Source organism: Sander vitreus, chromosome 18, assembly GCF_031162955.1.
Source record: "Sander vitreus isolate 19-12246 chromosome 18, sanVit1, whole genome shotgun sequence".
NCBI classification, from domain to species: Eukaryota; Metazoa; Chordata; class Actinopteri; order Perciformes; family Percidae; genus Sander; species Sander vitreus.
This window is the reverse complement of record NC_135872.1, coordinates 4,322,936-4,337,935: the sequence shown is the minus strand read 5'-3', so window position 1 is coordinate 4,337,935 and position 15,000 is coordinate 4,322,936. Positions and strand designations below refer to the sequence as shown.

The 15,000-nt window shown below is 41.5% G+C and overlaps 2 protein-coding genes across 5 annotated transcripts in view; both read left to right on the top strand.

The window, feature by feature from the left end:
* galnt14 (UDP-N-acetyl-alpha-D-galactosamine:polypeptide N-acetylgalactosaminyltransferase 14 (GalNAc-T14)) overlaps nucleotides 1-8,672 on the top strand; it is a 191,590-nt gene extending 182,918 nt beyond the window's left edge. For both annotated transcript variants that reach the window (XM_078274174.1, XM_078274175.1), the window contains exon 15: nucleotides 4,728-8,672. In XM_078274174.1, the coding sequence (XP_078130300.1) occupies nucleotides 4,728-4,886 (159 nt within the window). In that variant the 3' untranslated portion in view covers nucleotides 4,887-8,672. The remainder of the gene's footprint in view (nucleotides 1-4,727) is intronic.
* Nucleotides 8,673-9,725: 1,053 nt separating this feature from the next.
* The window catches only part of angel2 (angel homolog 2 (Drosophila)), a 10,730-nt gene continuing 5,455 nt past the window's right edge, over nucleotides 9,726-15,000 (top strand). For 2 of the 3 annotated variants that reach the window (XM_078274727.1, XM_078274726.1), the window contains exons 1-3: nucleotides 10,668-10,806; nucleotides 11,821-12,698; nucleotides 14,234-14,454. In XM_078274727.1, the coding sequence (XP_078130853.1) occupies nucleotides 10,757-10,806; nucleotides 11,821-12,698; nucleotides 14,234-14,454 (1,149 nt within the window). In that variant the 5' untranslated portion in view covers nucleotides 10,668-10,756. Of the gene's footprint in view, nucleotides 9,921-10,667; nucleotides 10,807-11,820; nucleotides 12,699-14,233; nucleotides 14,455-15,000 lie in introns of those variants that run through there. The other variant, XM_078274728.1, reaches the window with a different exon arrangement.

Below are 15,000 nucleotides of genomic sequence, written 5' to 3'. Positions count from 1 at the left end.
GATACAAATATATAAATGTAACACACAAACACACACAGTCACACAAAGATACACTGAAAGATATGACATGCTCACACCCAGATGTCGTTGTTTCTTCTTCTAATCCTTTGTCAGTGAATCTTTGATCTCTCTCTCTCTCTCTCTCTCTCTCTCTCTCTCTCTCTCTCTTTGAATAATGCACATTCACCCAAACACAAAGACACACACACACACACACAACCAAATACACTGAAATGTGTGCGTTTGGTCAGAGACAGCTAGAATAAAGCATAAAGTCAGCAGAGGCCTCCATCTGGTGGTGACTGATAGGAATCACCAGTTATTCCATTCCAAGCTTACAGCAGTACAGTGAACCAAACCAGCATGATGGCTGTAAGACAGTTAGAAGAGTGGGGTCGGCAGGCCCGTATTAAGACAATGTGGTGCCCCAGGGCACTATACCTCAAAGCCCCCCCCCCCCGAAAGCAACTCCTCTGATTGGTCAAAAATGTTCAAAAGCATCATGGGAAAGCTAAAACTGCTTTAGCATCACAACTAATGACAATAAAAGGACCGAAAATAGAATATGGATTTATTGCACAAATTCCTATGAAAGAAATATGAGTTCTAGGAAAAGAAGCGCAGACTGTGGACCGCTCTTTTACACTTCTCTGCATACTGAATAAACTCACGAAGCGCACACGCCGTGCTGTGTGCTACGAAAACACGGAGAAGGGTTGGGCGCAACCAAGTCTCATCCAGAGGTGGGGGGGTTTGTGTGAAAAATGTTTTTCTTTGCTTGCCAATTACATTGAATCAAGAAAGCCAACCACTTATCATTTTTTAGAACAGTTAATATTTTAAATTCATCATTATGATAACATTTGTGGGGGGGGTTAAACTGGCCACTTTTGATTATTGTTAACCCCCATCCCCCAAATGATACATTTGCGCGTACTTGTGGACCAACTCAACTCTGACAGATTGGTGAGGGGAGTGATAGTGGTCATGTAATATGGATTTATTTATAATTTTTTATTATTATTATTATTATTATTATTATTATTATTATTATTATATTATTATTATTCTGAAATGAGTGTTCATAAACGAGTAATGTATGGTCTTTCAACAATTTCAAGTGAATAATATAACAATTTACGGAAAATATTGTTAAAGCTTGTGTCATGTGGTGCCCCCCCCCACTGGTTGTGAATGGTTGGTGCCCCTGGGCACTGGCCCAAGTGCCCTTATGGATAATCTGGGCATGGGGGTCGGCCGTCAATCATAGACGTTTGTGGGTAAACAAAAAGCTTTTTTTTAAAGATATATAATAAGATATACTGTATATAATGTAAAAACTGCATCTTAACATGAACTAGCCTGGTATCAAACCTCTGATATACACATTTTCAATTTTGTTTCAAAGTTGAATGTTGGCTATTAAACATGTTTTGTTTACCATTGAACACAGCACCATGCTGATTCTAGGGAAGTGTTACTGTATATGACGTTCATATACCTGCTGAGGTAAAAGGTTCAGTAGCCCATCATCAAATGATTTCCCTGGAGTGATAACGTTTCAGTTTCAAATACTGTCTTTTGTCAACAATCGCAAACAGCTGTGGTGACATGTAGGTAACTGGGAATGTACAGTCGATTCATGGATTCAACCTTCACCAGAGGCGATTCCTTTAAGACTTCAAGGGAAGCTTGGCTTCTCCTAAAATGTCAAAAAATTTAATGGTCAAATATGTCCTATTGTGTTAACATTTTGTTGACTAAAAATGCATTAGAACACGTTCATCTCGAAGACAAGTTCGTTCAGAATCAGCTACATATAGCAGGTCGACTGACTCGATTTCCTTCTCATACATTCCCGTAGTGTCACAGTGGATTTGCCTGTTGAAGTCTAGCGTCTATGGACTTCAATGGGGCTGCTTTCAACAGTTTTTTTCAGTGCTTCGAAACTAGATGATCATTGGATAAATGCTGAGATTATGTCCTGCCCACGGACACTCAGCGTCTCTGGGGGTGAATGGAGGAGTGGGCTGGCCTGGACTGGGCTGGCCTGGACTCCAGGCTTCTGCGTGATGATTGGAGGGTCTGTTGAAAGACTGCATCTCCTTTTGATTGACAGCGATTTTGTACTATAAAAAGTCGCCGAAGCTATTCGAGCTCAGTCCCATTGCGGATTTTGCAAGTGTAGTGGAAAGACAAACTGCTGCAACCTATTTCTTGGTATTTGCTTGGCAAAATTACTAGCCAATTTTCATCATACATTTCATACAATTATACACCACATTCCTTGTTTCAGTTTAACCTAATTCCCACATTTCCTCCTTCAAGTTTAATATTATTTCATTAGATCGTTTGTTTATTCATTCACTCATACAGTAGGCTAGGCTAGTGTCGTAGGGGTGAACTAGCCAGCTAGCAAACTGCACACAATGGCAGACAATGCTAATATTGTCGACCTTATTTTGGCAAAGCCATTTGAAAGTCTTCCAGATCAGGACTTGCAGGGTAACAGGGGAAAGCTGTGTGATTACTTGGTGTTCCTTAAAGACATGGAGTTGGACAGTGCAATGCCTCAGCTTTACAAACTGTTCTCATTAGTGGCAACAATTGGGGCTACATCTGCAGGTGTAGAAAGGAGCTTCTCCTGTTTAAAGCAGCTCAAGTCCTACACCCGTAACACAATGGGCCAAGGTCATTTAAGCAGCCTAGCTCTGCTGGCCATTGAGAGGACACTGGTCAAGTCACTGGAAAAGACGCCTAGTTGGTACGACAAGAGCATTTTCTTGAAAAGGAAAGTAGGGCAGAATTTATGTATAAATAAATGGACAATTCATAGGCCGAAAATGAGCTTCCCCTCTTTGAAAGACCAGCAGCCGCCACTGACCTTCACTATCAGTTTAATTGTGAAATAATGAGCAAAATCGTAATCCTTATTGAGCCTGTTTTTTTATTAATCTGGCATCATGTACAATTTAGACCAAGTTCTCTAACCCTAATTCTGCTCTGATTACTGGGTTGTTCCTGCACTGCTGTACTGTCTTTGCTTGTTTTCGTTGTTAAAGTTCAACATATTCTTTCTCAGCTGGGCAGGTTGTGACTGTTAATGCTGTACTCAAACACTGTACCCAGTTATTTTCCTGTATATTACACACTATCTTTGTTCCTTAAAGGATACATTTTGGATCCTTTCCACCTGGTGTATTTCCCATAAACGTGGCTATTGTGGCTCTAAGGGTTGTACTAACTTATAGTATTCAGGGAGATGAGATGAGGACTGGAGCAAAACAACCTTTATCTTTCTCACAGCTTTTTTAAAACAAACATGGTTTTTACATGAATACATGAAGTAAAGACAGGAAGAAGCAAGCCGTCTGAAAATGGTCATTTTGGCTAACATCCAATCTCATTGCAGACTCATGTTGTTTCTTTGCATTTTGCATCTCGGTCCTACAGTACTGTACCTGCCCTGCAGAGCATGACTGGAGACCTATTCAGAAATGGTCTCGGCTCGCTGCAGGTTTGGGCATCAATAAGATCCTTCAAGCAGCACCTCAATAAAACCTTTAATTACTGCTTTGCAATATATACATATATATGTATAAATACAGATTTTATATATTTTTTATTATATATTTATTTGTATATATATATATATAAACAACATATATATATATATATATATATATATGTTGTTTTTTTTTCTTTTATTATTATTTAGTTCTTTGTTTAAAATGAAAACTCAATAAAGACATTGTTCAAAAAGAAATTACTGCTTTGCATGCTGCTGTATTAACTCGTTTTTACTATGCAGTTTGGGAATAAATAGCAAGCAGGGAAGAATATGTATACGTATACCGATATATATGTATGTTCTTTTAAAGCTTTAGTGCGTAACTTTTTGAAATTAATAAATGTCTGTTATATTCACCCCATTACCAAATGAGTTGCTACAACGCTAATTAAAGGTGCTCTAAGCGATGTTGGGTGACGTTACTTCTTGTTGACGTTCGAAGTATTTTCAAACCTAACGAGGCTATCTCGCCCCTCCCTCCTCCTCATCCCGTCCCCTCCCCCTCCCTTCCGTGCTTCCATGCACTAACCCCCCCAACCCCCACCCCCAAATCCTTCTTGTCAGTTATTGGCTGGAATGCTGGAAGACTGTTTGTTATGTTTGGTGGTCCAGGTTGGCACATTTTGTTTTTGTTGCTGTTTGTGGAGCCTGGGCTGTCTACAGAGACCGCCTTTTTTTACAGTGTGTTCAGGGGACAGGCAGCTAGCAGATAGTGAGGAGATGTTTGCTGTATGTGACAAAAAAATGTTGTAGCATAAAAAAACGTGTGACATCGCTTAGAGTACTTTTAATACTATCAGCTCCACACAACTCTCTCTGTATTTCTCAGTGTGACTATGTTCAGAAGATTGTGTCGTCCGGCGACTTTCGCGCGCAGAAAATCGAGTGAAGATAATGACCTCTTCTGAAGAGTCCATCATGTTTTTTTAATCCTCCGTGTCCTCCTTGGCTACTAGTGACTGTGTGGAGGAGGGGTGGGGGTGGTACATGATCATGGAAGGCTTGTATCATGTGGATGCCCCGACAGTGTTGTTGTCATTACTTTAGAATTCCTCATGGGGGCGACAGAGGCTACACACTATAGCTTTAACCTCTAAAAAGAGAGAAAGTGGGATGGCATGAATCAGTGTTTTGAACATTTTGTTTGTCTTTGCAGCGGTGGCAGAAGTCGGGGACTCACTTGGAGCACCTCGTCTCTCGGTTCTGTCTGGACTCGGAGATGGCTCTGGACGGGATGGACTCCTCTCGAATGCTGGTCATTAGCCCCTGTGAACTGAGTGCGTACACACAGAGATGGGAAACCCCCTTCTCCTGACCCCTGACCCCTGTGACTTTTCACCTCCACAAATCTGCCCCCTCCCACCCCCCCAATCACAGCCTCCAAGACGTGCGCAGAGACAGCTGCTCTGACAGACTGAAGATGCATGAGCACATCATGTCAAGGTGCTGCGATGGTGGATGCTGAATGGAACAAACGTCTTGACGCCTCTTCGCGGTTTATCATGAGAAGAAATCAAGAGTGGATCGGTCGGGTCTTGAATCCCATTCTTAAAGGAAGAGGCGCTTCAGAAACGTCTGGTTTGTGTGGAGATGAAATGTTTGTATATGTGTATGTTTGAGGCTGTTGAGGAGTTTGGGGAAGAGTCTAAGTGAACCAAGTGCACCTTAAAAACCCTGACCTGTCAAAGAATCCACTCGGACAGAAACAGTATATCAGAGAATGCGTCTTGTAATATTTTGCGATCAAAGTGTCTGATTTTACGAGGAGGTTTAAGAATCTGGGAATTAAAACCAAGCACAACTCGAGATTTTAGTTTTTCCGGACTATAAGTCCCTCCGGAGTATAAGTCGCATCAGTCAAAAAATGCGTCATGAAGAGGAAAAAAACATATAAGTCGCACTGGACTATAAGTCGCATTTATTTAGAAATTAATTTCACAAAATCCAAGACCAAGAACAGACATTTAATCTGGAAAGGCAAGTTATTAAACTACACAACAGCACACAGAACAAGGGGCTGAATACGGTAGGTGTCTGCTATGTTAACGTAACGTAACTGCACCGTTGACGAGCCTCTCCCAGCAGCACGACTAGCTTTCTTTGTTTTCTTCATTGCAGTAAGACTAACCTTTTCTCCAGTCCCTCACAAGTTTCTCACTCACTCCAAACTTTCCTTCTGCTGCTCGATTTCCGTTTCCGGCTGCGTGTTTTACTACCTGCAGTCGCCTGCAGTTTCTTTTCTTTCTCAGTTGTCTTTAGGAGCAGCATATAGTTGTCACAAGCCTAGAGCGCCTCTCGCGGCTGTAGACGGTAATGTTTTCAGCATGAAATAACATTTAAAACATGTTAAATTATATATATATTTTGATATATAAGTCACACCTGACTATAAGTCGCAGGACCAGCCAAAGTATGAAAAAAAGTGCGACTTATAGTCCGGAAAATACGGTACTTCAAATAACTGTCACTGTTTTTCCTGCAGTAGAAAAATCCAGATAGAATTTGTCAAATGATGAATCAGTTTTTCTTGGGACCCGACTAGGAACTCACCAGAGTTCAGTGTCTCAGAAGCGGACATGTTGGTTTTAGTTTAGTCTTTTTTCTAAAGTGAATTGAAACATGAATGGGAAGTGTTTTCTTGCTCTAACTTTTAAGAATGATCTTGGTACAGTGGTCATATAACTTGATGAACAGCACACAATCCCAATTTACTTCAACCCAGCTGATGAACCTCTGACCTGTCTCACCAAGCAGGAGTTTTAAAGTAGCTGGATAATCGACTCTAATCTGGAAACTGACAAAGAAGTTTCAAGATAGCTTACAGTAGTAACCCTGCTTTGTGGCACAGACCCCCAGATTGCTTTGCACCAAAAGAGTAAAAGGATGACAGAACCAAAAGATCATCAGAGACATTAGTAGGTCTGGATGGAGTCTTCACTCATACTGTTTGTGATCATTTCAATAATGCTCTTAAAATGATATATTATCTATTCTGTTACCTGAAACAATGTCCCTGATGTTACCACTTTTGCGTTTGCAAAGGGGTTGAGACATTTCGCTGTTTATGTGATCATAGTTTTCGAGTAAAACATTAGCATACCATAGCTTCCTTGGCTGTTTGGTCGCAGAAGAAGAAAGGAGGAGCATGGATGAGAAGGAAAGACACGAAGAAAGCCAGGACCGAGGAGCAAGCCCTGGCTGAGAAGACAGTATATTTGGAGGCAATTTGAAACATAAAAAAAAACATAATCACAGCAACAAAAGGGCTACAGGTGTACAGGCACAATGAGGAGTAAGATATGAGAAATAGAGAAGCACATCTCATGCTGTTCTGGGGGTCGATCAGTTGATTTCAGTGTTTCCTGTTGCCTCAAAGATGCTGCTTCCCCCCCCCGTGTTGTTATGCATGTAACAAGTTTTTGTCGTTGACTTTATCAAACTGGAGGAAAAGCTTTACTCACAATGGGCCTCCTTCACTAATATCTTCCAAAGTGTTTTCTTACATTCACATATGAATCCCTTTCTACTTTTACATTCAAAGCATATGCTAGTTAATGCTAATTAGCAGGTAAACGCCCCACCAATCCCAATAAAAGGACACCAGACTGCAAGAAAAGTTGAGAGAATTAAGTCAAAATGCCCATACAAAAGTCTAAAGAGGCTCCAAACATTAAAAAACAAACAAACAAAAAAACGTCAATAGTTATAAAGTGGAGCTACCACTTGCATAGCCTGGGAAAACGCTGACGAACTTCCAGCAAATTTGAGATTTACTCTGCAAGTCCATCTGACCAAGAGCCCATTCAAGCCCATTTCCAATTTTTCCAAATCGAGGCACCAATCACAACCGTTGAGGCGGGCTTTACACGATGATGATAGCTCAGCGACGGCAAGCAGCTTTTTGTTTACATTCAACATGACGGCTACCGATGCGCCGCAACCCGTTGATGCCGCTGTCGCTGCTACGTCACCCGGATCGGTCTGATTGGTTGAAAGACTATCCAATTGCACCCAGAGGCATTTGAGCGGCGTCTGTTGGTGACGCCCCTTTGGAAATGGGCTGCAAATGAACCTTGCCCAGACCCTTCTCAGTTACAACTGAGAAGGGTCTGGTGTCAACCAGGCTACCGCTTGCAGGTAGTGAACAGCAAATCTCACTCTCAGGGTAAACATCTTGCAGCAGCAGTAAAGTCCTACTTTGGTCCTATACATAGCGTAATCAATCACTAATTATTGGATGCAATGGTTCCACATTAACATAATATATGGGAATTCAAGTTAGTGTAGTGTTAATTTCTAACAAAAAGACCATACTGCTTTGCAAAATAATGAAAATAATTATAAAAAATATAAATGATAAAAAATATTGTAATTCAAATCCTATCAAATTAAAACAACTGTAGAATTGAAGAAATAGCGATAACTAATTATTTAGCATGAAACACATCGCCACTTGTGCGTAGATTCTGTTCTTACTTAAGAACAAATCCCGAATAAGAAAACATTGGTGAATGTCTTTGGGAAAACTTCATAAGTGGATTTTAGGAAAACATTTCTTCTTAAGAACGGTTGGTGAGTGAGGCCCAATGTTCAGTCGCCCCAATTGCCCTTATGATGCTCATTAGCTTCATTCAGGTTGCTAATGCAACTTTGGAGGATTTATTTTCAGTAGAAGTGGCCACTCTGGATGCTTTTTCAGAATCTGGATGAAAGCTAAAAGTAACCAAACCTTTGTTTTGGACACATAGCTGATATTATTTCACTCCTGAGCACACTGGTAGGAAATGTCGTCGTTGTTGTTGACTGACTGCAGCTGCTGTGGAGATCAAACCTTTGACCCTCCAGTCATGTGACCGTCTTCTTTAGTTTTTCATTTCAAATTCCAACAGAGTCCAAACACAACTCAAGTTAACTAGACCTACAACTGTTGAAGTAACATCTCTAAACTTCCCTAACAATCATTTTCCAAGTTACTTTTTCATATGATGGCTTTCTAATTTTGGAAACATATTCTCTACAAATTGTTTCCCACTTTCTATAGTGTGTTTAAAATCATCCCCTGATATCCTGTTTGATTCCTGAATAAAGGTTTTGTAATGGCTGTTTCTAATATTTCATTGAAATTGCTGTGATCTTCACATGCAGGAAGAAGTTTGGCAAACTGAACGCTGCAGATTTTACAGACCCAAATATCATTTCAAATCAATAAACTAAAAGTTGAAATGTATATTTAATGTTTCTTTATGTTGTAATAAGATATAATACCACTTTTGTTCATGTTACTTTAACACCACAACTGGAGTAAAAACATTCTACCTGCAATGCTATTACTACTGCTGTACAACTACAGGGACTACCACTACTGCTCTGCTTACTACAAATACCTCAGCTGCAGTACTATACCTTCACTGCGACAGGCAACAGCTTCTCTAATCTATTGATACTGTTACTGCTGCTAACTGATGGAACTACTATTTTACTTCTATTACTACTGCTATTACTTCAGTTACAAATAATATGATATATTACTATTTAACTATTGAAATTCTAACCACTATTGTACATAAAACTGGGTAAATGATTCTTGGGGAAAAAAAATGATTACATTTAAAAAGAACTGTTCGGACTTCATTCTGCTCATAAAGAGGGGGCTGAAGGGAGTGTAGGCTACTTTAAATGTTCTTGGGAACTTATTTGCACTCCCTTTATTTTTGATGGGGATGTATGGGTGTTTACATCAGAATAATCAGAGATCTCAGTGGCACAGCAATAGAGCTTTACACCACAAGCCTAAAAAAAAAAAAAGGATGTGTTCATGTTATATTGCTGCTTTCATGCAAATGATTACACTGAAGTGAGCGAGGGGCAGGATCCGCAGAGGGAGGGAGAGAGAGGGAGGGAGAGAGAGAGAGAGAGAGAGAGAGGGAGAGAGAGAGAGAGAGAGAGAGAGAGAGAGAGAGAGAGAGAGAGAGAGAGAGAGAGAGAGAGAGGGAGAGAGAGAGAGAGGGAGGGAGAGAGAGAGAGAGAGACGGAGAGAGAGGGAGGGAGGGAGAGAGAGAGAGAGAGAGAGAGGGAGAGAGAGAGGGAGGGAGGGAGAGAGAGAGAGAGAGAGAGAGAGAGAGGGAGGGAGAGAGAGAGAGAGAGAGAGAGAGAGGGAGGGAGAGAGAGAGAGAGAGAGAGAGAGAGAGCTTCGTTCCTCTCAGACACCACTGCTCTTTATCAATCATATTAAATCCGTTCCTTTAACGATATGGAATAACAGAAGATGTCGCTCGTTAGAAGCTGACATTTTATCTTTTCGACCCGTTTGTAAGGGCACCTTTGTCTTCAAGAAGAGGCTCTTTTTCACGTAAGTAGCATAATGTTAACGTTAGCGTTACAGAACAATGACCTTTTCATTTCGTCATCCTAGTTTTCTCGACAGCTCTTCTTAAAAGAAATAAGAAAAACGTAGTCACACTCGGGTTGAATCTAATTCAACATTTTGCGGAATTTGGCCGTAACAACGGATGATTTCAGTGATTTCGGGATGCTCTCGAATGATGTAGCTGTGAGCTACGTTTCCATTGGGGCTACTGTTTCCGCCGTACCGGGGCGGCTGTAGTCCGTTCACTGATTCGCATCATAGCAGTCGATGCTAGGAAACGGCTCGAAACGACTACAAGTTCCAGCGAGGGAGGGGGAAAGCTGCCTGAAATGATGCTTGTGAAACAATCGAAATTACTTTTTACATATGGCCCATGAAGTGGTGAAATCATTAAAACTTCGTCAACGAGTATTTTGCTGCTTTTTTGTTTATGTTACTAGCAGGCAGTCCAGAAGAAAATCCAACCAATATTGTCGTTGTATTTCTTTAGCTTTTTAGCTTAACAGTTTCTATCTACAACTGTTATTCCTGGTATGCTTTTCGCGTTCTTCTTTTTGTCCAAGTATCACAACGTGATATTATTTATTTAGCCTTAAATAGTATACAAGCTCTGCCCGTCCAGTCGCATGTAAAGGACTATTTTGCTGTATATAATGGAAAACACGAGCTTTGTTGGAGTTCTTGAAGGCAACACGGCGCCTAGTCATACGTTTACGGCACGTCATATTTGGGCGACTCTGCTTCTTGTTTTGTTTTTTTTAAGTCAGTGGTGAAACCAGCGACCTATCGATTATGTTCGCTGATAATAATTTACGGAGATGCATCCAAGCCGAAACATAAACGATGTTTCTTCCACCCATGGAGAGTAGTAAGTTAACGTGAGCTAGCTAGTCACGGTTACAAAATAATGACATCATTTGAGCTGTGTTCATACTCAGTGGGACTCCAAACAGCTAAGTTAAACTGACTTTTAAACAACCACCCTTCAAAACACAACAGCATTTAAACGCAGTCTTGTCATTGGCGTTTGGTTCTTTGGTTGTGAGCTACATGTTTGTAAAAGTTCTCTGAAATTACACAAAAAAACGTGTTTAACCCCACGTAGCTTCTGGTCAGCAGCTAATTCAGCTACGTTTTCTCTTTTGCTGTCACACCAAGTTGAAAAGAGAGAAAAACCTCATTCCTCCTTATCAGTAGTTTCTCTATCTCATCTCGCCTATCTTTATTTCATTAGTTTTCTCTTCATTGTGTACTTTTATATTTACTTTAACGTATAAATAGGTAGACACTTAGTTACTTACTAACCCACCGGTACTTCCTCCCTCCCTCCTTTATTCAACCCCGGAGGAAATGTAGCAGCAGTACACAAATGAAGAACACTGAAAAGTACCGGGAATCAATCAAATATCCAAGTACTAGTATAATATTATAAGAGTTAAAATGAAGCCAAAAAAGTATGCCCTTTTAAACGTGTTGCTGGTTTATTTTCTGTCGATACACAATTAAAAGAGTTTTTTCAACTCTAAATGTTGACACCTCTTTCTTCTTATCGCCTCCCCCAGGGTTCATACGTTTTGAAAAAAACTGGAAAAGTCATGGAATTCTTTTTTAATACAGCATAATAATATGTGATTAATAAATGTATTTTCAGGTCGTCTTAACCTCAACGTTCTATTCGGGGCGGGATATTGCGACTCCCACTTTGAGTCATTCATTTTATTGTTAAACCTCTGAGGGTAAACTTTAACACTGATTTTTATTGTTATTGTATAATGTCGACTGACATTTTCAGGAATACATAGTCATGGAAATTTGCCGAAAAGTATTAAAATGCGTATGAACGCTGGCCTCCCCTCTAATGTCTGTCCTCTCCTCCCTCCAGCCACCACATGTTCCTTCGTCAGCTGAGCTCCTTCGGCTCCTCCTTCCTTCCTCGCAGCCGTCCCCGGCTCTGCAGGGCTGGCTTCAGGAGCAGCAGTGCCTCCTCCTCCTATTTCCCGCGTTGCATCCCCGCTCCTCGTCCATGGTGCTCGGTGCGGGGATTCCCCCCCCGGCCTCCTGGACTCCCCCGCTCCCACCCAGCAGCCCGACAGGTCTTCTCTGGTAGGACGTTACACCCTCGGGGCATCAGCCAGGGTAACTTTGGCGGTAGCTGGCATCCGTTCTCCACCTCTGCCGGCCTCATGATGGAGCGGCCCGACAGAGAGCCTCCTCACAAACGGAGAAAGAGTTCGGAGGAGATGAGGAGTGCTGAAGAAACCCAACACCGAGGAGGAGGGCACGGGGCGACGGCAGGCAAGGCCAAGGACGAAGGCTCCAAGAGGAAGCACCATCACCGGGATTCCAGCACAGACAGTTGCCCTCGAACACACCACGGCTTCAAAGATGGAAGTAAAGACAGAGGGAAGAAGGGAGCTGGAAAAGGCCCCGGTTGGGCACATAGCAGAGATAAAGATGTAGAAAGGACTAAAACTGGGAATACAGACAGACAGCGAACAGATGAAACCCCAAACCGAGGGAGGAGCGCACATCAGCAAGGAGGGCATAGAGATTCACGGCCTGAAACCCCCAAGTCGAAACCCAAACAGGATAAAGATCCTATGCACAGACCCAACGCCTGGTTCAAAGACAGGGGCGCAGAGGAGCAGGGAGGGGGGACGGGGCTTCTTTCCCAGCAGGACGCCGGAGCCAGCAGACAGCCTCCTCCAACTGGAACCTGTCCCCCTGTTGGACAACAGGAAGACGCCAAACCAACGAAATGTAAGTTCACTTTTTGGTTCTGCATTATTCAACTCATTAACTACACTTTGTAGTATACTACAGATAACTGCCGACCATTTTCCGAGCAGGGCAAATGTTTTTAGTTTCACTTTCCAGGCACTTATTTTTACTGTGGGATAAAACAATCTATTTACAAGACTGTGAAACCTTTTAGAAATAGGTAATCCATTTTGGTTAAGAATTTTTTTATTTTTATTTTTTTTTAAATTTTAAAAGCTCTACTTGTTCCATCCAAGACTTGCATTCTGAGTCGCTACCATTATCACATGAGAAAATGACCGAGTTCATATTATTACTTTCACATCGCACATCGTATTATCTTCGTGAAGTAAAAAAAAAAAAGACAGCAAAAATGCACGATATAAGTTTGCTCTTGTCATAAAGTTACTGATTTTGGATTGTGACACTGTGACTATCCAAGCCTGATACTGTATAAGTACTTTAACGTGTAAAGTCTTAATTCAGGGGAACAAAATGTAGAGATGTAGAGTTAATTTTTTCCCAAGACGTCATCTTTGCCTTTTATGGGATAGTTTAACAGTAAAGAGAGACGGGAAACGCAGGGAGACATGTTAACCTATTTTTCTACTTCTATGGGCAACATTGCAACCCCATACAATGGATTGTCATTTTCTCATGCCATTACAAATCAGTGGAAGATAATATAATCACTTGAACAATTTACACATAGTGTCTTTAAGTCCTTTACGTAAAGCACCCATTTGTTAATGTCTAACTTGATGTCAAACATAAATCAGGAGGACATTGTCATAGAGCTGTTGAAACTATCATATCATCATTTTCTTGATTGGGATTAGTCTGAAGTCAAATTTACAGAATTATTTTTAGCAGTAGGGCAGGTCTGTCCGAACAACAACCCCCCCCCCCCCCCGAACTGACACTTCGCTGCAACACAAACAGATTTATTCACCTCTATTCACACACAATGAGGCATATTTTCAGTTGTGAGCTATAGGGCACTTAACATCTACAAACAGGTCTACAAAATGAATTTTACAAGAAATTCTTCATAGGGAAACCCAAACCTAAAGTATAGAATGAAATATTACGCTTACTCACTTACCATTTTAATGTTTCCAGATGTTTGATATCAGGACGATGAGCTGACGGAACTGACAAGATGAACGTTTTCCAATTAGAACGGACCCACCGCGGTGACGTTTCTGGTGGAGCTGTTCCTTTAATAGTCGACTCGGAAGAAAGCGAACGTTTTTGACAATAAACTCCATCAACACAACAGTATGTGGAGTTCAACTGGACGGGCCCAATAACCTCTGAGTAGTTCTACTTTTACACTGCAATGTGAGCGGCAGCCAACAGGGGGGTGCATTAAGTCAGCAGGATCATTTAAAAGGCAACCGCGACTACATTGTGCGTCTGCCCTTTTTCTGATACCGTGGCGGCAGAAATTTTGCCATGGCGGGCCGCCACTACAAAATCAACATAGAGGAAACACTGCATCTTTATCTCCATCTTCTTTTCCCTCTCCTCAGCTCTTCAGAGACACTGGGAGGCCTCACCTGTCTGCAGTGCTGACACCCAACCGCCAGGAGACAGCACAGCGTTTGACTTCTCAGTGATGTCCTACAACATCCTGTCTCAGGAGCTGCTGCAGGACAACGCCTACCTGTACCGACACTGTCACCCCGGGGTCCTGCCCTGGGATCACCGGCTGCCCAACCTGTTGGCTGAGATCCAGCAGTACAACGCTGATGTGAGCGGGTTGGATCACCAGAAACCTTAATGATCCCTGTGGGGACAAGATGGCAGAATGTAGCAGTAGCAGACAGGAGTTTAAAAGGACTTAACACTCGATGGTCAAAAGTATGTGGACAGCCAAATATTGTTTATAAGATTCATCAATGATTGAAAGTCTTCCACACCAAACTGGGAAAACCGTTACTTTACGCTGGCTTTGTGCATCGTCATGTTGAAACGGGATAGATAGATAGATAGATAGAATACAATATACATACATACAATATACATGAAATAATAATAGGATCGATAGGGATAGAAACAAACAAACTGTTGACCCAAAGTTGGAAACACACTGTTGTCTTTTTATCATTTTATACATTTCCCTTCTTCAGAGATCGATAGTGTCTAACTCAAACCACGAAAAACAGCCCCAGACCAAAAGTGTACAGGACGATGTGGACAGGATTGTCTGGATACTTTTGACCATATATTGTTAAGTAAAGACTCATAAATCTGTTATGATCAAGCCTGACCTGAGATCTGATGGAAAATCACTTTT